The sequence below is a fragment of the Corvus kubaryi genome, unplaced genomic scaffold, assembly GCF_017639235.1.
Source record: "Corvus kubaryi isolate FWS band 111438036 unplaced genomic scaffold, C.kubaryi_AGA036_p1.0 37266, whole genome shotgun sequence".
Classification (NCBI taxonomy): Eukaryota; Metazoa; Chordata; class Aves; order Passeriformes; family Corvidae; genus Corvus; species Corvus kubaryi.
Genome location: NW_024581081.1, coordinates 6,089,360 through 6,111,840, shown reverse-complemented (window position 1 = coordinate 6,111,840; position 22,481 = coordinate 6,089,360). Strand labels below are relative to the sequence as shown.

At 41.2% G+C, this 22,481-nt stretch overlaps 1 protein-coding gene across 1 annotated transcript; it reads right to left on the bottom strand.

The window, feature by feature from the left end:
* Nucleotides 1-197: 197 nt before the first annotated feature.
* On the bottom strand, nt 198-22,410 carry CUNH1orf198 (chromosome unknown C1orf198 homolog). Its single transcript, XM_042025210.1, has 4 exons — nt 21,977-22,410; nt 14,504-14,554; nt 4,575-5,126; nt 198-2,660 (listed from the first exon to the last, which is right to left on the bottom strand). The coding sequence occupies exons 1-4, from the start codon at nt 22,322-22,324 to the stop codon at nt 2,604-2,606; spliced, it is 1,008 nt and encodes a 335-aa protein (XP_041881144.1). The 5' UTR covers nt 22,325-22,410; the 3' UTR covers nt 198-2,603.
* Between the last annotated feature and the right edge of the window lie 71 nt (nt 22,411-22,481).

Below are 22,481 nucleotides of genomic sequence, written 5' to 3'. Positions count from 1 at the left end.
AAAGGCTTGAAAAAACAGCTGAAGCGTGTTGATTTTTTTTTTTTCTGATCTAAAAAATTAGTTTTCTAAATTCTGCGTCAAATCATTCTTGGCTGTCTGTCAGGCAGATTCAAGATACCCCAAACAATTCCAGTGACACTGAGGAAAGCAGAGTATTAAGGACAACACACAAAACAGCACAAAAACCTTGACAGTTCTATTTAAAGTGACTTTATTAAAACATTGTTAATATAAAATGTGACCAAATACAATTTTTTTTTGGTAAGAATGTTTAATAAAAACATATTCAAGAAAGAAGGAGCATCAACTCTTGTCAAAGCACAGGAAAAACCTACCAGGATAAGTAAAAAGTTCTGCAGCATGTTCTACCAGCTGGTCCCAATGTGTATTAGGGTTGAGTTAGCCGATGGAAGAGACAGGCAGCCCAGGTTCTTCCCTAAGAAGCTTTAAGGTATTACCAGAGATTTGAAGTAATGCTCCTCAACAGTAGGAGACTTTGTTTTCAGATCTCCCCAAATCAGAGTAAGATTAGAATGTGCATCTTCATTTTGGATTTACAACTTTTCAGCAGCTGAAAGTACAGAAAATCAGATTCACTGGTAACTGTAAACCCCAAGATTAACATTTGTTAGTTTTAAAAGGAAGGTGCAAGTCAATACTAATCATACACCTAAAGAATTTGTGCTAAAGTTGCTGTAAGCTGTATTAATTCTGGATGCTTGTAGCAAATGCTACAAAAGAAAAAAACAGCGGTGAAGTCCCAGATGGTAACAACAAATATTTTCTGAACTGCTGAATGCAGAGATAATATCCACGAATTACAGGAGTTTGAACATCTCAGGAGGAATGTAAAGAAGCTTTCAGAAGCCTATAAATAAGAGTATGCTATGCAATGACTTCTACTCTGTGGCAATCTTAGCCTTTAGCTAAGGAACCTTTGAAGAAAACACTAGAAAAAATGGAGGTTTTGGCCTTGGTGGTTCTTTTTTTTTTTCTTTCCTTTTTTTTTTTTTTTTGGTGGGGGCAAGAAATGGGGGGGATATGCTTACAGCATTTTCCTTGTCCAACAAGTAAATTTTAATGCTCTATCAGCATACTCCGCTTGTTCAGAGCAAGCGGCACACCAATTAGAGGTACGGATTCTTCCAGGACATTGCAAACTCTTCCTGTAACAAGCAGAAAAAATCCTGCTGCATCCAATTCTGCACATTTAACTGCCCCTGGCACTGAACCAAATGTCAAGTGCTAATCCATGGGAAGCCTAGCACAACTATGGCTTAGGAGATGGTGACCTTCTTACAGCCTTGGCTGGGACCTATTAGAGCCCTGTGTTTTGCCTTCTACCCCAAACAAATGCTATGGGACTATTGCTGAGGTAAAGGGAAAAGTCAAACCTTTGGCATTGGAGCAGACCAGTCACTGGCTGTGCGTAGGGGAATTAAGGCTTCAAGGTGAGGTAAACACAGTGAGAATCAGTGTGTAAATCATGCTGCATTTCAGAGACAACAGATCCAAACGACAGCTACTCTTGTTCTCTATATTTTAAACACCAAAGATCATTCAAAAGCAGAACTGGAGGCAAGACTGCCAAGGGCCACCTTGAGACGCCTCTCTGCACCTTAGGAATAAATGTAACCCAGATGTTGAACACTAAAGAGGATGTACCCACAAGGAGGAAAAAGCACCAAAGTTGATGAGTCCTTGAGACAATAAGCTGCTTAAAAAACAAAAAAGCCTCACACTGCTATGACCTCCCATAAACATAGTGGTTTACTGACACAAAGGTAATCTACACTCCAGAAATTCTCAGTGCTGTAGTTCCAGCACTAGTGTTATGAAGAGTTATGCTCTAGTAACGAGGCAGTGAAATTGTGTTCCCTGAAGAACTTCTCCAATTCATTAGGTGTTGTCCCATTCCCCTCTACCCACCTCCAAGTCTTCAATCCAAAGACCAGAAACACCAGTTCCCCAGATCATTTTCCTAACACTGAAGTTATTTTAGCAGATTTGTAGGGTACAAACACAGTGCTTTTTTGGATCCATCATTTTGGCAATGCCTTTGCCTTCTTCAGAAGAAAAGTGTTTTCAGTAAGTGATACAAAAGATACTTTCAAACTAAACAAAATCTACAAATCAATGCAATTCTGGATGCTTGCTTTTCATACTGTTTTTGCTAGCTATCTGAAGTATGGAATGGTTTTCTTACTTGGAACCACTGCACGTGCAACACTATTTCTTATAAGCCATGCTAGCAAGCTTTCAACTCAAAACAGCAATCGGGTCCTGTAGGTTCCATTTCTAGGATACAGAGACTCTCATTTATATTTCTTTAACATGTATATAGTAACCTCTCTCATCCTCTCAATACAGTAGCTACTAAAAATTTTAACAGATATTAAAAAAATATCCAAATGAAACCACACTTCTATCACTGTTTTAAAAACAAAAACGCATACGGTATTACAAAAGTTTATACAAAGGCAACATTTAAGAGTTTGAAAGTTACTTCTAGAAAAAGACACAAATGCTAGTAAATTAACATACAAGGAGAAAGGTATTCCACTCCTTCCCCAAAATTGGTTCAATCTGTTTTGAAGTTTCTTTTACCAGTTGTCTAGAAAATCAAAGCCAGTCTTCAAGATAACATTGCTTGTACTAGTCTGCAAGGTAAAAAAAAAAAAAAGAAGTAAGATGTAGTTGTTAATTATGGTATTACAAACTCAGTGTTTGCCTATCTACAAAAAAAAGCTTAAAATGTTGCCTGCCAATATTTCAAGGTCTTCTCCATGCCCTAGGATACCTAAGTACCTACACCATAAAATGCTAGACATGACATGGAAAAATACTCACAGTGCCCAAAAAGGCAATTCCAGATAAAAATACAATTATTCTAGTGGTCTACAGGCAAAATGTTATTTTTCTTTCCTCATGGAAAAAATTCATAAAGATCAATTTTTTAGACTACAGTAGGAATTGCAGAGAATGAAACAAACACAGAAGGCAAGCATCACTAATTCAACGGATTGTCTGTTGCAATTAGAGCCAGTTGTTTCCAGAAAACTACACAGATTAAACTTTGATGACAAGTTATTTACTATGCTATCAAGAACATGCTCACTCCTGCCAGTGTTAGCCGTGACATTTAAGGTGATTTTAGTGTTCAGGAAGAGTATTCAAGAGGCACAGCTGAGTCTCTGGATTCTCTTCCTAAGAGCATGGCTTCCCAGAACAGGGAAGATAATCCAGAAAAGAAGAAAGGAAGAAAATTATTATCATACATAAAATTCTCTGCTACTCTGTTCACATTTTGACATGGGAGGGTTGTTTCTCCACAGAGAGAAAAACCAGGCTTTTCAAACTATTTCAGTTATCTTGAAAACGTTCACAGAGGAATTAAAACTGCTAATTTGTAAAAAAACATGATAAACATGATTTTAACTTTAAAATTAAAAGATTACCATGTTCACGATCTGTAGCTAGACAGCTCAGGAAGCATTATCCCTCAGCTTCAGAAAATGGTAACTAAACACAGGGCTTCAAATACCCGAATGGCTTAAGTATTGTTCTCTCCTAAGTGCTGCCACTTACTGCTCTTGCAACTAGTTACCTCACCCTGTATCTTTCTGATTTTACATCATCTTGTTTGGAATTCAAACAATCACAGTTGGGAAACTACAGTAGAGAAAAAGCTGTGTGATGTGCTGAAGGTGTACAGTAATGTGTCAGGCTATTGCCAAAGTGATGCCACAGATTTCAAGCAGAACTGCACAGCTCTGCTTGAAGTACCACTCCTCTACTTCTCAGTTTTCAAGCTTTTGATCTCTTTCTTTTTTTCCCCTCACTATATCATATCCTGCTGTTCCCTTTCTTTTCTCACAGATCAGCATCTGCTTTTTAAAATAGCTTCAATTGGCGATTGAGCTGCTTAAGGTTATTTTTTGTTGTTGAGTTGTTTGGGTTTTTTCATTAAAAAAAAAAAACACTAAGAAGGCTAATTCTGGAAGCTCATTCTATTTCTATTCTGGACTTTAAGAGAAAACACATTTGAAAGCAGCCCAGCTGCCTGGGACAAAGCACTGGGAAGTGGCTGTCTACTGCTTAGAACAGCTGAGAAAGTAGTTCACCATTCACCACTATGCTCTGTGCACCAATAAAGTATCCTAGACCCTAGTTCACCTACTTTTCAAGTTAAAAAGCTTATCATTTCCATTAAGTGTTTTGCTTTTTCAAAAAAAAAAACCCAAAACCCCACAACCTCTTTTATGTGATACAGCAATTTGCTAGGCAGCTTGCTGTCAATTAGCTACTTGGTGCCTTGTCAGCATTTCTGGTGTTGTATTTAAATTATGCCTTTATCCTATACGTTAAAAAGCACTTAATTGAAGTTAACATGTTAAACAGACTGTTACATAACAGGTTAAATAGACTTCTTCACATTTGAAAGACAAAAAGCCATCAAGCTTAGCTATGGCTTAGTGCTTTATGGAGTCTCTAAACTTCCAGAGTGGCCTTGTCAGATTTTAATGTGTTCTACAGTTTTTAAATATAAGGACAGGGGGTATAGCAGTACTTACCTGTCCAGGCATTTGTGGGTCTGTAAGTATACTACCATCAGTATCTTCTTTGTTTGTCCTAGAAGTTGCCAGATCCTGTGGTGGATCAGGAAGAAAGAAGTCATCTAGAGAACTAGTAGGGAGTTGAGTAGGTCGAGGTTTCTCCCATTCGAGGGATACAGAAGGTGGGCTGGGGGCGGCAGACTTCTCTGGTTTGGTTATGCTGGGCTTCTCAGCTTTGGTCATCTCCTTGGGAGCAGACTCTTGTCTGTAAAAAGAGGGAAGGGGCTTCTCTCCTTTCTCCATGGACTTGATCTGGCTGGGGGTCAGGGACTGGAACTCAGACTTGTCTCCTTCAAACTTCGAGCGTTCTGCATTTATCTTCCAGAAAGATGACTCCTCTTCCTTTCTGGATGCTATCAACCCATCAGAGCCAGGGGTCTTATTGGCCTGAGAAGATTTAGGGACTTGGATGCCAGGTGCTGCTTTAACAGGCTGCCTCTGTTCGTTCTGCAGCTGGGCACCACCTTGCTCTTGTATGGAGAGAGATGCAACGCTGAACTCCATCTGACTCTGTTCAGGGACAGAAAAACAGTATTTCAAAGCCCTTCACATGATACAGTTTTGACTTTCTGACCCTGGTGCATATAGATAACACCTCTGCCCACTGTGAGACTGCTCTCAGACAACAGATACCACAGCAAAGCTAACTTATTTTCTCCATAAATGTCTGTCTTTGTAGTTTCATAAAAATAATGATTTTTGAAAGTCTGAACTGCAAGCAAACATAAAAGTCCCAGACCTGCTGCAGAGGAGTCAGAGAAAGCAATTGTATTGGAGTTACTCAGTGCCATCTAAGGTAGCAGTGCACAGCATGCACAGCACTGAAACATGAGAATAGCGGCACTAAAACATTACAACAGCTGCAGATGCATTTTGAAAGTCAGAGATGTTTTACATGAAAATTTTAAGCAAAAAAGGCTTTAGAGTGTAGTTCAAAAGGCAATCTTCCATTACAGTCTTTGAAATAGTTCGCTACAATTCCATCTATTTCCAAGATAAAGGATTAGATGTAATGGGTATGTGTGGGTAAGTAATTTTATAATTCTAATGCCCCTCTGAAGGAAGAGAAACAACTTCAACAGGACCAGTTCTTCACCTATTCCAGAGCCTTGGTTTGTTTTCACTTGCAGTGCAGATAGTGGTACTCATTTCTGAGAGGTAACACTGCGCCAAGGAAGCAAGTGACCACAGTTAATGCACAAAAAGAATCTTCCAAGTCACAGAAAAATGAACATGGACTTCAAGACTCCATTTTACTTACCACCAGTAAAATGATTCTCAACTAGCTAGAGACTCTTCAGGCTAATAAAAGTTAAGCCTTATTTTACTCTGAGAAACATGTTAAGTGTATGTGCCAGGAAAGAACAACCTAATGCCTAGACTTGTGTTCGTAAAAAGGAAAAAATAATGCAAGGGAAAAAAATTGCATTTACTGTTAAAGCTATGCTGTTGTCATCATGGGCCTGATTTGGTTTGAAAAATCTCAGAGGACTTGTAGCTTTTGTTACAAATGGTTAAAAGATACTTTGGAAGTTCATTACAAATTTGTGATGTTTTCATTCTACTTCATTGCCCAGCCTTTCCTGAATAAAACTGCAATAGCATCTATGGGCTTCAGTCTAAACCAAGTCCTAGTTGCATATCGTTTTCACTTAAGTGTTTGATCTTGAGTCCTTCGTTACTGTGCATGTTAAGTTCAAAGGGACTCTAGATCTAGCAGGACTCACATGCCTACTAGTTAATATTCAGAAATCTCTCATCAAAGAACAACTGTTAACCCAGCAGCTGATTATTTATAAAACAATTTTTGTTAAACAGTCAGCAGCTGACTACACATAATTTGATTCATGGACTTAGATCTGACCTTTCTAAAGAATTAGATGCATCATTTTTCCAAGATTGTAGGCAAGAAAGCACCAAGTTCTGTGTTTTCCTGAAGGATATACTGTGCTATCAAAAGATCCAGAACATAAACAAACTGCAAGTAATTATAGGTCAACTAAAATAAGGTGAGTACAAGGATATACTCAAGTTTTACCAAATAACACCCCACCCTGCCTTGCAAAAAACTACAACAAAAAACCTAAGTGCTCTATTTTTTTTAAACAAGTCATGCCGTAGAATTAAGAGCACGACATTTATCCGTAGATAAATTTTGTATAAACAAACCATAGATGCTATGGTGTTGAGGATTATTTACAGTGACTGCCATTCCCTATATTAAAATATAGGGATTTATTTCCCTAAGCTCATTTGGCAGAACTACTGAATAGTGATTTACCACCCTGAAGTTAAGATGCTTTAAGACTTTAGAACTGATAAAATCCCAGCTTAAAAAACCCACAACACAATATAAAATAGACCTGCAATTCCCCAGTAGCCAGGAGAAAAAATAAAAGACAGATTTAAAAAATTAAAGGCAGGCTAAAAAAAAAAATCCATCTTGGAAGACTTTAGTCATGTAAAACTTGTCATGTAGGAATTAAAACAGTGCTACTTTTTGTCCTTCAGCAGTCTGCTGTCTTCTGAATAGCCTGTCCCAGGGCAAACACTAAGGATGACAGTAGCTAAAGGCCACCACAGCAGCAGTCACTTTCAGTAGAATGACTCCTTCACCCCCCAGCCCAAAGGAGAAGAAAGATCAGTGCCCAGAGTGCAGAGCAGCCATCATAACCCCCGGGTCCACCAGGATAGTGCTGGAAATAAAATCCAGGAAAAACATCAATGAAAGGGAAGCATGTTAGAACAAAAATTGTCAGTTAGAACCAAAATTAGAAAAAGTAAACCAACAAGATGGCTCTGCATTTCAACAGCAGCCAGACAGACAAGCAAAGCCAGGCCTTCTGAGAAGTTCTTAGGCTGGGGAGCTAAAGTCACTGACCGTGGTGATATTTTATGTTCTTTTTTATGGGTCAAAATATCAACTCAGAGATGTGGTTTGGAAGTGGCACATCACTCCTAGTGTAGAGAAGAGCGTGGCACTGCAGCAGCACTTCAGGCAGTTGTACCTTTCCAGCCTGCTTGTGAATGCATGCTCTGGAGAGGATGTCCTCTTTGCCCTTTTGTACAGAGACCACGGGGTGTACCCATTTCAGAAGACAGGACCACCTGACATTTGAGATTGCATATTTGTGTCACTGTATGCTTTGGTGATCAAACAGTTCATAGTCTGACACGGAATAATCCAAATGAAAATACTTCTTCAGGAGTTTTCATTCTCCCACAAGGAAGGCAAAGAAGACAAGACTACCCCGACAGGTTCTGAAAGCCTTGTGTCTCAGCGTGATGTAAATACAGCTCTGAGAGGTCAGACGGATAATTCTGCTTCTAGCATTTAACTCCAGAAGCCAAGAACTTCTGTGGACCAGTCACAAGATATTCTGTTTTCCCTGAAATATATAATGCTTCTATTTGACTTTTGAGGTTATTTAACACATTTAAACCCCTAAGAAATGTAGCTGACGAAAGAAAATGATTAATAGGCAGTATCTTTCCAGTCAAAAAATTGGCACTAAAACACCCTCCCCCGCAAGGAAAAAACAAACCAAACAACAGAGCAGCAGCCTAAGTAGGAAGATAATTTCGCAGAGACGGAAAAGGCCCATGTGTGAAACACCCTATGCTGACATCTAAGTAATGAGTAGTACTGTACACTCTAATGAGTCACTAGACACTACAAATGTGATTTTAATTAGAGTTCTGCTCTCAATTTCTTACATCAGATTGCAAATTGGCAATTGGTTGCGTCAGCAGGAGAAGGAAGGAAATGATATTTAAAAGACAGTAACCTCCTCCTCCTCCCAAAAAAATGTCCTTTTCCGTTACATTTGCCAGCCATGAGACTATCTTGATGCACATCTCTCTGGCCCCAGCCAAACTTAGGGTAGCAGCTCACCTGTAAAGGTTTGCCTTCCCCAGACTGGGGCAGAGTTGCTGTGAGCTACACCTGCACATGCAGCGCTCAGCAGCAGAGAACAGCACTTGTAGCACTCTACCAGCTGCCACCTTGGGGAGGCAAACACTGAACAGTGGGGTGTGATTTCATGGTCAAAAGTAAATAGTCTTTTAGGCACAGTTTGGGATTCTAGAGAGAGGGTTTCAGTCCCCCGCTGCTTTCATTGATTCTGCATTACTTTACATGAACTGCAGTTTCTGTATGTATAATTCCCCATCTGAGAAATAAAATAAAAATATTTTCTTTTTCCTACCATCTGTCCAAATGATATTCTGGGAATTGTTCAGCCCAGAAAGTCTTAAGAGTTTACAGACAGACTAGACAAGTCCCAACTGTAATTCCTAGAAATCACTGGAATTCAAATAGACACTATTAACAGCAGTAGTATTTTCAAGATATTGCATGAGCAAGTTTTTCTCAACACATTAAGAGAGAGGCGGGAGAGAGTGCATGTGAAAGCATGCACAAAATAGTATTTTGAGGCAGAGCAAACCTAGAAGTCTGTGTTCTTTTCAGTCTTATCCCTCTGGTCCCAAACCACTGCAAGGGTTCAAATAAAGGATGCCCTGTCTTGATCATTTTTCTGTATCATAAATATAAATAATATTATAAATTGCAGGTTTTAGGAGGTTGCATGTCCATCTTTCCTTAAAAAGATCGTATGAAGGTATTCAGAAATGTTGTTTACTGTATTAAAAAAGTTAGACCAAACTTCAGTCTCAAGGCAGCAGTAATCCGCTGAATCGTAATAGTGGCTGTATATACTCATGGGAAACAATGTTTGCTGAAAGAGAGGCACCAGACACTGAGAATGCCACGACTTAATATTCCTGTAGGACACTGGGTCTCAGTTCATAAGTATATATTAAAAACAAGATGACCACAAAGAACCCAGGAACTTTTTAAGCATCTTATTCACTCATCAGGAATGTGTAGTATTTTACTGAACAGTCACGCAAATACAGCCAAAACAAATTGTTTTGCTTGGCAGGCTGAAAAATCCAAATTGTTGAGACAAAGACTACAGAAACACTGTCAAAAGCAACTTGTTTTAAGCACAGCCTGATAAATGCCGAGGTAAGAAAGCCAACTTTAAAAGATTTAGAAGATGATTTTGCTTTGCTGAATGGACAAAACCAAAATAAATATAGGGCCCAAAGCAGCTGCAGTTTTTGCTGTGTTTCCTGTGCACACCGTGGGTGTTTTCAGGATCTTTTCAGAGTCAGAAAGAAATCCTTAGGTCAGCAAATTGCAAGGGCAAAAAATAGAGCAAAGCACTCAAAAACCAATCTAAGTAATTTTAGTCCATACAGAAAGACAATGCCAGAGTTATACAGCACAGAGCTTTGGAGGAAATTCCATGATATACTCTGGTGATATGAACTCAATCACGTCTGCCACTGTTCCTGGCTAGCCTGAGCAAGCTCATACTGACAGTGCCTAGTTTTATGCTCAAAACCAGCAAAGATTGATGCAGGTAACTGAATCCTTACATTTGGCCATACAGAATAAAATAAACCCTGAAGACAGCTTTTATTACCACAAGTTGCGTTTGGTGGGGTTTCTTTTGCTCAAGAACTAATAGTCAACAGAAGTTTTACAGCACTGTGTTTTAAACATTTGTAGTCTAAATCAAAAAGGGAAGGCTAATCTCAAAAGCTCAGGGATCCCTCTCCTTCCAAGGAAACATTACCATTTATGTCAGCTTGGTAAAAATAATCACACCAAATTATAGTTTGTAACAATTATAATATCATGCTGCTAAGGAAGGAAGGAAGGAAGGAAAATGTTCTCTTCTGCCACTGTTTTCCTATTTAAAACAAAACACCAACTAGGACTCATACAAAGAAGGATAATGAAGACTGCCTCAATTTTAGATAAAGGAAACGGTTTGTAAACCATGTTTATTTTAAGTGGAACATAATTTTTTTCTTCCTAAATCATTGCTGGGATTAGATCACTTCTGTACCAATATAATTAGGGAATTCAGACAGGGAGGCAGCAACCAGATTATTGAAGGGATCGAAGCTTGTCATGTCCTTATTTTGCCTTTTTTTTTTTTTGGTTTGTTTATTTTAAACACACCGCAGAGACTTCTTTTTGCAACAAATACCTGAGGACCTGTTGAAAATATATGAGAGCCGGCAACTATTCTACCTGTATCAAGAAAAAGAAATCTTTAGATATGCATGTGTCAATTTCAAGCATCTGGAATAAAGCCTATTTTCATTAATACCATGAATTAGAAGCAGATTGCAATTTATTCCCATGTTGCTCAGTGCATTCCATGTGTTAACTCAGGTGGCAGACTGAAATATTTTCTGCCCACTACTAAATTAATTTAAAAATACCCCGAATCTAAACCCCATAAAGTTCTGAGTTCAGGAAGAGTTGCAGAGAAATTTTACTTCCAAGCTCAGGCATGGTTCTTGTTTTCCATTTATATCTTGAGGTCCGTGCTGAGTTTCACTGAATTTTTACTTCAAACAAACCAAGAAACCTCAAAGGCTAAACACAGCCAAAATGTCATCTTTCATCTCACGTAAACCTGAACCCATAAACAGAATGCCCTGAATTCATAAACCTGGCTAGAGCTCCAGTTAAAAATGTAACCCACATTTCAAGACATGTTATGTCCATGATGGCTCCACCCATGAACCAAATCACTCCCTCCAATTCAAACTTTAGCTTTAAAATGTCAGCCCATTTGCAGTGCCAAGAGAACTTGCGGCTTCCCAAGTTTTCCTCCTGAGAAGTGTTATCGTTATCTACTAAAAATATTATTTTAAATGCTGTCTAACAGCTAACTCGGCAATTTACATAGTATTTCTACTTTGTTTGCCATGTTTGAGGATTTAAAAATAAAAAGGTGAGACAAGAAATACTCATCTAACAGCTAAAAATAGTGGAGATATTCATGCAAGTGTTTGTTATGATATGAACGACTGCAGCCGTATCTCACATTTGTATTTAAAATAAGAATACAGAAAGTTTACTTGTGACGCAAGTGAAGTTTTCACGCCCTTCAACAATGTTCTGCACAAAATGACAGCAATTCAGTACACTGTTCTCTGGGTAAGTTTGACCGCCATGGAAGCAGGGAATCCACTGCACTAGCTACTGAGAGAAAAATTTGTCCATACCTTATCAACTAGAATCCCCACTGGCATCACTGTCACAGCTGACAGGCTTCAGCCTGGGAGAATACATGCCCTTCCCTCTTCTCTACACTTCTCACTACCCTCCCAGTTTCCCTCATGTTCGTTATAGAAAATACTCATTTTGCTGCTTTATTCTTCTGAGTCTCAGTGTTTAAAAAAAAAAAAAGCCTATTGGTTTTACTGATTTACATCTGTACTTTCTTCTGCTCTGCAAAAGCCGCATTCTCTTCCTTGGGTGAGCCAGAGCACACTCATGCACATTCAGGCAATAACACACTAAAAACCCAAACCAAACAAAAAACTCTGCATTAAATGGAGATCAGGGAGAAGAATACTGTGGAAAGAATAACCCATCATGGGGAGAGCTCATGGAATGGAAAGAGCCTGACAACCTTAAGTAACAGTGGGAACAGATCTGGCTCACAGGATGTTGAACATGCATTACAACACATCAACCTTCTCGAATAGCTCACTCAGGTTTCCTCACATGGGACCACTTGAGTAAGGCTACTTTTTCCTCAGCTGGTACCTCATTAAAAATTGCCTTCCAATATTATCTCATAAAAGTACTGGTTAGGGAAGATCAAAGAGTAAGCACAAAGCAAGATCTCCACTTTAGAAAAGGGAGACTCAGCAGTGGAAGCATTTGGTTGAAAGATTGATACAATATAAGGCACTGGGGAAAAACCAAAAGGAAGAACCCACAGGAACCAACCAACCAATCCACATCCTGTAAAGCCAGACAAAATGGATTCTCTAGACTTATGCTAAAGGAAAAGGTCATGCAACTTTTCGGCCTACAGCTGTGGCACAGCTTTTATTTCTGGTCAGCAAGGAGGGAGAAGGGAAAGAGGGAAACACAGCTTGATAAGCCATGACAATTACTTCTAAAGCAACGTCCCCCCTCCCCCCACTTCTCTTCAGTGACCACATGAACGTTCCCATATCATTCTGTGCTCCTCGATTCAGTGCAGTAAAGGATGAAACTAGTGCATTTATCCACTCTGGTCCCTCATTTGGAGACACCAGGAGGACAGTAGAAATACCCTTCATCAGCAAGTGATAAACCACAAGCTGAGTTTAAAAACACTTCAGTAGACATGCAAGCTTTAAAAAGAAAAGAGGACTACCAATTAAAGGGAAAATCCATTCAAGTGCAGATGTATCTCATCATGGATCACTCGTCAGTCCATTACATGAAGCATTATCTCTAGGAAGTTCAAGTATTCAGAACTTACAAAATCTTATCAAGACAGAGCTTAAAAATACGACTACAGCTGCCACATTTCCAACCCTGAGTTTTGGGTTTGGACTGATAAGGGAGGGAGAGACAACACTGCTGTCTCCAACATATTATTTATTTCACCTTACTGTCAATGAGATCAACACTTTTCTCACAATTTTTCCTTTCTTGGCAGCTTCACCCAAGAATTTCCATGTTAAAAACCTCTTCAATATTATACTAAAACCCAGTGGCTGCTTCTTCTAAGGGTCCTGAAAGACAGGAGGGCTTGCCTGAGCAATCAGGCTTCCACTGCAGGAAATCCTCCACTGGTTCCTGAACCATCACAGCTTTTAAGGGACTTTTAAGGCAAGTGAAGACTGGCATTGGTTTCTCTTAAACCACAGCACTGCAGGCGGACCCAGGAGTCACATCAAGTTATAGGTTAATCAGCTTCTGCAAAGCACAGATGGGGTGCAGCTACAGGCAGTGACCTTGAGCAGGGAGGGCTAAGACTTGGGTCAACTGGATTAATTTAGTATTCACTGGCATTTCCAAATAATTACTCTGCATTAGGCTAAGATTATATTCATAAGGTCGTACATGATTATCTACATAGTTCAAGGGCAAAAAAAAAAAGAAGAAGAAAGAAACAGGGAACAGGGCAGTAGCAGCTTTCTGTGGTAGATAAAAGCAGAAAAAAGTCTGAAATGTGTGATTAAATTAACCTGCCTGCCATACCCAGTTGAGAAAGACAATGAGCTGTGATTTTGCTCCCAGAATTTCTTCAACAAGAAAAACTAAACTTGATTTCCCACCACACATATGGCACAACTATGTTTCCTCACATGGCAGGTTCAGAAAGATGAAGAACTCTGGCTCTGTGTTAGCCATATGAGAATCCCATCATAAATAATGCTTTAACAAAATACCAGAGGTAAAGTGAGGTGTAAAAGAAAACCCCAAACCAACCCACCACAGAAAAACATGTAATTTTTTTAAGAAGCCTTTTGGAGAGGAAATAACATAATGCTTCTAGCACAGCCCCAGGTTAACAAGTTTCACTACATTTGTCCTAAGACAACATTCTAGTTCATAATAAAAAGATGAAGTACTAGACAGGCTTTCAGAAAGAATCCAATGAAGCTACTAGATACCTGCACATTTCTCATACCATTTTCTAGCTACTTTACTCCTGACTTCAAAAGTGAAATGCAGCTATTTTTACAGAGTATCTGAGACATTGGTCTTACTAAACATGGAAAGCTGATTAAAAAGTTTGCAACAAAAAATCAAATAATTTGTAATGAATTGGTTTTATACCTGCACTCCAAGCCAGAACATTAGTTCTTGAAGTACAGTTTGCGTTTCTGCTGATGTAAATCAAAGCATACCAGTCCTGTTTAATTTCCAGAATGGTCACTTTGTACAGCTTTCATAGAATAAAGGTGACATTAATCTATCAAGTATCAAAACGAACACAATAAATGCAGAAGGATCAGTATAAAATGACAAACCAACATTTTTAAGAAAATTGCTGTTTATTTACCTTCGTTTCCCAGGAGAACGGAGCTGAGTGTTCATCTTGCCAAGTTATGTCCTGAAATAAAATTCAAGAATGACTAAAAGTCAGAAGAGCAGCTTCATCTTCTCAGAAACATCACACAGATGACATTATGTTACACTGCTGGAACTATAACAACCACTGCTACAGAACTGACTAAAAAGTGAAAGCACTACTTAAAGATGGCACTGATTACATTTTAAGACAGACTGAAAGCAATTTCTCTGAGGGGAAGGTTATCAATACTATACCAATTTAATCTACAAAATATATGAAGGTTTAACCTGGTCTAAATCTCCTGAAATGGTTTCTCCACAAATAGCTTTAAAATGTATTATATTTCCAGTTTTCTACCAGGCATTTCTTTGGTAGCCACTAGCAGCACACAGGGACAGAAACAACAAAAGGAGAAGAGGCCTCAGGGAAATAAAGTCCCATTTCCTCCCTTTGGCAGACCAAAGAGCACGTCCACAACCAGGCAGTCATGGCTCAGTGCAACAGCTGCATGGCCACCGGGCCAAGCCACAGCTGGATCCAGCCCCAACAGGACACATCGTCGCTCTGAAATACATGGTCAGTGGTGTTGAAGGAGCCACACGGCATCCACAGCACAAAATCCCCATCTGAAATCCATTCTTTTAAGAAGATTCATTTCTTAAAATAATCCCAAACTGAGAAATTTAAACAATCTCCTCATACATGGCATGTCCTCCAGAAATACCTATGACCTGCACTGAAAAAGGAAGGGTGAAATATAATTTGAAAAATGGTTGTTGTTCATATTTATTGAAGAATTACAACAAAATTATTGCATTTCTATTCCTTGTCGGGGCTGGGACTCAGTGGTACATTGGATGGTCCCACGGGTAGAGGTAGTGAGCTGCACCCTCCATACTGAGCACATCACTGCTTGTGGACGCCGCAGCACTCCAGGGAAGGAACAGGAGGTAGAACACTGTATGGAAAGGGAAAGGCCAGGAGGAACCACGCAGGACGTTCCCACTCCTGCTGTTCAGGGAATGACAGAACTCGACCATGTTTTAACACAACACAGGAACCCCACATTTCACTATGGCTGCTCTTTTCCTCTTATTTCCGATCTCTGCCTTTCTAGGAATATCTTTCTCAGACATCTGATAACATTCTCCTGACCTGCCATCTCGTATTTCACCGTAGGCAGATTTTCATGGCCGAGAGCTATGAGATCATGATTAGAAGTGTCTAAAACCATCTCCTGAACATAAAAACATGTCATACTCCAGCTATTACTCATCTGTGAAATACAAGGTTTCTAGCAGCAAAGTATTTGTGGTATACATGAGGGTGATCCCATGCTCTTGGAAAGAACTGGGCTGATAGAGCTCATCTAAGAGGAAAGGCCCGGGCTCTGCTCGACCACATTTTGTGGCCAAAAGGAAATTTGGTACAGGAAATTTTTGCCTAGAACACAAATTTAATACCAGGTTCTCTCAATCCAGGAAACAGATACTCAGATATATTAACATTTAAAGGAAAAGAGGGAGTAAAAGTCTGCTTTTTACGATCTATCAGCATTTGCACTGTGGTGTGCTGCTGTCTGCATGGGGACACTACATCACTCAATGTGTGATGCCTCACAGCAGGTGTGTCTAATTATTTCAGACTCCTTCTAGGACAATATCCTTTGCCTCTGAAATGGGAGTTGGCACTTCATTTCTGAAGCATGCATGAGATGGGAATCATGGCCCAGAAGCGAAGAGAGATGGGAGAACCTAACCATTGGAGTGAGTCTCACACACAAGGCAGGACTATAACACTTCTGTCTGCATGGGGTCTGGATAAATCAGGCTTGACTTCAACCACAGCAGTAAAGGACAGAAGTGAAGTCCAGAAAACACTGTTACACTCCTACATGCAGTCACAGCACCTTAAAGCTCCAGATGTGTAGGCATAGCTGTCAGTCGGTTTTATCTAAGGAGTTTAAAGGAAGCTCTGTCTTCTTGCCATTTACAGGACAAGCAAACCAGCTAGGGACCAGTTTTAAACTTGGCAATGAGCCACATTCATCCTCATCCTAGATCCAAGATATACAGTTCCTTATTTTGCTGTATGTGAGGCAAGAGAAGACAGCATCGGGAGGGACACTTCTTCACCCAATGCTCCCTGCACACCCTCAGCTCAGCAATCATACCGCTGCTGTGAGTGAGCCCTGATGACAAAAGGCCGACAACAGAGGGATAAAAAAGCAGCATGGGGAAGGCAGAGTGAAGGTATGAAGCTGTCATGCAGCAGGATACATTACTCCCTCCAGGACAGAGCAAGTCAGCCTCCCACTTCACAGAATCTGATGTCTTCTCAACCATCATTGCCCTTGACGGCACTGCAACTTGTAACCTCAACCTCCAGCACAGGTGAGCAAGAAGTTCCCGAAATTAATTAATTTTGGTAACAGTTGTTAGAAGTTCTGGTCAGAAATAGAATCTAAGTTTCATACATTATAGAAGATGGAAGTAGTAGACACTTGTTAGGCAGCAGTTCCCTAAAAGAAAAGAATTTTTTTTTTTTTAAATTTAAAAGGATGGCTCATTGTATCTTGGGCTGCACAGCCCAGCACTCCTCAGAGCCAGTAACTCTGAGAAGCTCTGTTCACATTCAAAAGATCTTCCATGGGATATAGCAAAGAATAAAACAGGATAAGACATGTAGGAGGATACAACCTTCAAGCAGTTGATGTCTGTGGTTATTTGAAGAGTACTTGAGGCTAGGATGAAGGAGATAGTTGAAAACTTCCGTCCATTGTCAGGGAAGGGAAGGAAGTTTGTGGCCACCACCTCTTGTGCCCTCACACAGAGGACCAAGTGAGAAGATAGGATACTATTGAACTGTGTTGTTCTATCTAAACTCTTGATTCATGTTTATCACCAACAAAATATGAGAAGTAACTTTGATTTTTTGTAGAATAAACAACTTCTTACATGCCTGAAGAAACCGGGAGCAAAAAATCAAGTATTTCAATAATAACAAAAGTGAATTATGAATGGAAATTCTAGATAAAAAGGCCTCAAGGCTATTTATCATCAACACAGATTAAAAAAAAATCCATATCTGATCATCGTTTGTTTTCAGCACACAACAATGCCTTCTTCCAGACAAAAGGCAAATAAATAAACTTTTGTTCACGAGGGTTAAAAAAAGAACCCATTTGTAAGAAATGGGGCCTCGTGCAACATATTTCAAAGCGGAAAAAGATGAGTGAGAAAGAGAAAGAGAGGCAAAAATCTGGTCATACACTTGACTTCAACAACCAGCTGCAAAAGATATAAAGAAGAATTACAGATTGCATTTGCTGTATGTAGGCAGCTTGCTGCAAAACAACATCTGAATTTCAAAATGGAAGACACTGGTAGAAACGTGTCTGTGTATCTGACATAAGCATTGTTCAGCACAGCTGACAGTAGCTGGGCAAGACACAAACCCACCAATAAATGCAACTCAGAAGTATTATTAGAACAGGACTTGCTGGTTACTGAGATTTTACTGCACTCAAAAGCTGCCTTTCATTTTTGGGTGTTTAAAAAGCACAAGTTTCTAACAGGCCCAACTTAAAAGTTCTTGCTATATTGATTATTTGTTGCTTTAAAGCAATTTTAAGTAGGGAGGTAAAAGGGTTGATCCTCTGCTTGGTGCCAAAGATCTTAAGGCTAAGCAAAACAAATCCCATCTCTGCCTGAAGGCAGGTATGTCAAACTTCCCTATTAAAACACAATGAATGAAGCTAACCAAACTCTCTTACCTGTCTTTCCTCCACATAAAATTTACCACTTCCTCAAGCATATGGCATTTTCTCCAATGAAAAGTTTAGTTATTTCATGTCCAACTCTTTTACTGCTCAAATACTGATTATCCATTTAAAGAAAAAAAAAAGAATTTAAAAAATAAGGAAAAATCAGACCTTGATTCCATGTGTATGTCACATGTTTATGGATAAAGAGGGACAGTATTAAGAGAACAGTGAGAACTTGCTGTAAACTGAATATCTGAACTAGCTTTCAACTGAACCAAAGAGAATGCAGTGGCATGAACTGACACCAAATCAGCTGCATTAGCAAAGGCTGGCCACTACAGCGGGCAAAGGGTGCTAGCCTGTCACATACTGCTGGTTTTCCACCTATTCCACTCAGGTTTATGCCATATTTCAAAAATAATCCATCTATATTACATTCATGTTCAATCTCAGCTTGTATTTCCAGATTTCTCTCTGCTCAGTTAACTTTCATTTCTACCACTATGGGCCTTAGAATAAAGAAATTATAAATGGAGAAATGCCAGCAACTGGAGGCTTGTTAGAAAGAGGAAGGTCTGTTGCAGCATCCAAAAGCCCTTGATCAGGAGGCCTGGGCTGTCTAGACACAGAAAATTATGGTGAAGCAACAAATAGTCTAATGGTGCTGGGCTCATGTGCAATGATAGCAAGTCAATCTTCAGTACACAGGACAAAACTTATTTCATGGGTGTGTGAAATGACCCTGTTACCCTAATTCTCTTTCAAAATTGTGTTCACAGTGCCTGCAGAGCTTCTGCTATTAACTCCATGACTGGTGATACTGCAATGAGGATAAGATGAAAGAGAAGGAGCAGTGGCACTCAGCTGACTCTAGGCATTTGCTAAGAGTCACACGTGGTGCTGCAGTGCTCCAGCATTATAAAATGATTGGATCATGGCTACAGGACGCCACGGTCCTGTTACTGCACGTCTATTTTCTGTAACACCCTTCCCACACAGCCAACATACTCAAAGGTGTTTGGAAAATGTAAGTGATGTTTATAGTTTGAGAACTATAAACTGGGCTATGAGTTCAGGAGATAAATTTGGTTTTAGAAGAGATATACGAGAAATGGCGGGGGCAAGAAAGAAAGAAGCAACTGTCCAGAGATACAAGACCAATATATATATATCCTCTGGACCACCTTAACATAATGGTCAAATGCATGAAAACGGGACTGAAATAGTGAGAGGCCTGGACCAGTAAATCAGTATCTTCAGTATTCATCCTTGGTTTGCTTTCTACCAAGTCCTCCAGAGAACATGAGGTGAAAGAGATCAAATTTGCATGCTTAAGCAAGCACAGGTAGGATCACTACAGATTTCAACATCAGTTAACAGGGAAGATGAGCTGTGGCTGGAAACATGAAACCTTTGGAGCAGGTGTATCAGCAAGAACATCACCAGATCAAAACACTCTCACTGAAAGCGCTGCAACATCCACAAGTGCTTCTGAGATGTGCCGGCTACCCTCCGTTTCCTTGCCTTAGGATACCATCCATCAATAGACAGGGAGAGCAGCCAGGACCGATCTAACTGGCCTGAGAGAGGGCTGGGTGACCACGGTGCGTGCAGCAGTTGAGTCTCACAAAGCCAGCAGGGGCACAGCTCCCTGAGCCGTCTGACCAGGAGACAACGAGGTAACAGAGTTCTGCAGGCCAAGTGCTTGCAAGCCCAGAAAGTTGAACCAAACTGGCAAGAAACCGGCAGCAGTGGCTCTGCAACAGCAAGACAAGGAGGAACAATTTATCAGCCGGGGCAAGTGTCCAACAATCAGGTTGAACGCCAGCAAGGGAGCCAGAGGAGAGGAAGCTATCAAATGAAGAGCCAGGAAAGGCTCCAAGGCTCAATAGTACAGTTGGAAGAACTAAAATGAAAATGGAGAATGCCAAATGAGTGGAATCTCTTTTCTTCAGAGGAACAATTTATATTAACTTCTGCTTAGATGTCAAATAGAGAGTCAATTGAGGCAGATGCTTCCAAAATTAAACACTTTGTATCAAGTATATGGATGAACCATGCCTTCTTTGGTTAATGGCTACAGAAACGCTAACATTATGCATATTGTAACTGTATTTGGGGAGAAAAGGGAAAAGAAAACAATTTGCCCAGTTTCAGATGGACTCTAGCTGCTTTGTCAAGCGGGAAATTATTATTTCCATACAGTGCAGCACAACAGCCTACAACATGCTTGCTTTCCTTCCAGATCCACATAATTCAAAGCAGAAAGCACATCAGAACTCTCAGAGAGTGGGAAAACTCAACAGATCTGTTTTCTACACTCATTAACCTAAATTCTTTCACATCTAATTTCAGATTTAAGTTTCTTTTCAAAGGTTGTTTGCACAACCAAATTTGTTGTCTTGTGTCTTTCTACACCTCTTTTTTGCCATTACTATCAAATATTTATCCATAATTTTGGGTATCATGGACTAGACAAAACTGAGCTACATCCTATGCTCTCTAGCTTTAGATACGATGTGTGTGCAGCACAGCATCACACCTCCCTGACAGGGGAAACACAGGCAGCAGTCTGTCTCCTGGCACAAAGCTGGTTGGGAACCACGATGCCCAATATCAGCGGGCCGCTATGCTTCTTAGAAATCCCATTGCAAGGGATACTGGAGAGGAGGCTAAAAGTAGCACTGCTCTCCTTAAATTGGATTGATGATTCCAAATGCAGAAGCAGATTATTTTTTCTTTTCTGGTAGAAGCCACAGAACTTAATTAACAATAGGTCACTTAAAGTTATTATAGGGACATAGTGAAAGAAACCAGCTCTGTAATCATATGAGAAGAAGAATAGAATAGAAATGTAAAAGAACAGAAAACAAAGGGAATCAATACACAGAATAAAAGACACAGTATCTGAAGAGTACTGTCATGTCTCTTCAGGGATTGTTAGACTTTCCTCTTCAGGGGCTCATAGTCGGTAACATGACCCACTGCTCCAAACTGGGTACTCGTATACTATGGATTTCCAGGACTGCCACGCTTCACCATTAGATAGATGGCTCTCAGAAGGTTCAAAATCCATACTTTCTGCCATCTATCTTTCCACTCCCTTGTTTTTCCTGGCATGTGACATGGAACAGGCTGCATTTTTTTAAGGTGTCAAACATGCCAAGAGCTGGAATGTTTTCAGTGTTGTATTTTTAACTGTGTCTAAAACTAGAAACGAAAAGGAAGAGATTTAATTCAGTGAAAACATTCCCTACAGCCCATTTTCAGCAAGGGACTATGTCCAGCGCCAGCCACGGTCATGCTCCGCCGTCGGGGGAACTGAGACCGTCCTCTTTTCCAAGTCTCCTTTCCGCAAAATCCACTTCAGCGCTATCGCTGCTGGCGCCTTCCCCGCTTTTCCGGTGTGACCCAGTGCCTCTCGCGCGGTGAACATCCCGCCCTCCCGCACAGCCAGGGAGCGGGGAAAGGAACAAAGCTCATCACCGGGGCAACTCGCCCCGCTGCCGACGGCGCGGAACGCCCGCGGCCCCGGGCAGCCCAGCGCCGGAGGCACCGGCGGGCGGGACCGGCAGCCCCGCAGCCCGGGGGAGGTCGCGGCCGCCCCGCCCTTGCGGCGCTGCCGGGGATGGGGAGCGGCGCTCACGCCCGGACCCCACCGGCGCCCCTTCCCCCCGCCCCGCCGTGCCCGGTACCTCGTCTCCGAAGCGCACCACCTTCTGCCCGGTGTTGAGGCGCAGGCTGGGGTAGGAGGCGGGCGGCGCGGGCGGGCGGGTGGTGCCGCGGTGCGCGGCGTAGCGGGCCTGGACGTGCGGCTCCACCAGGCACTTGTCGATGATCTCGTCCTGCTGGCGGGGCGGCAGCCGCTCCCACTCGGGCCCGTAGCGCTCGCGGATCCGCTCCTTCTCCGCCATGATCTTGCGCGCCATGGGGCTCAGCGAGGAGAAGTAGCTGAACCGCTTGCGCTCCCGCTCGTCCAGCGGCCGGTTCCCGTTCATCACCGCCGTGCGGGAGGCGGCGATCGCCGCCGCCATGGAGGCCATGGCCACCCCGCCGCCAGCCCCGCACTCGCACGGCGGGAATGGGGATGGAACCGGGAAAAGAACCGCCTCCTCCGCTCCCCTCCTGCAGACACCGCCTCCCCTCGCTCTCTATAAAGCCGGGCGGCCGCCGCCCCGCGCTCCCCGCCCCCCGCACGCC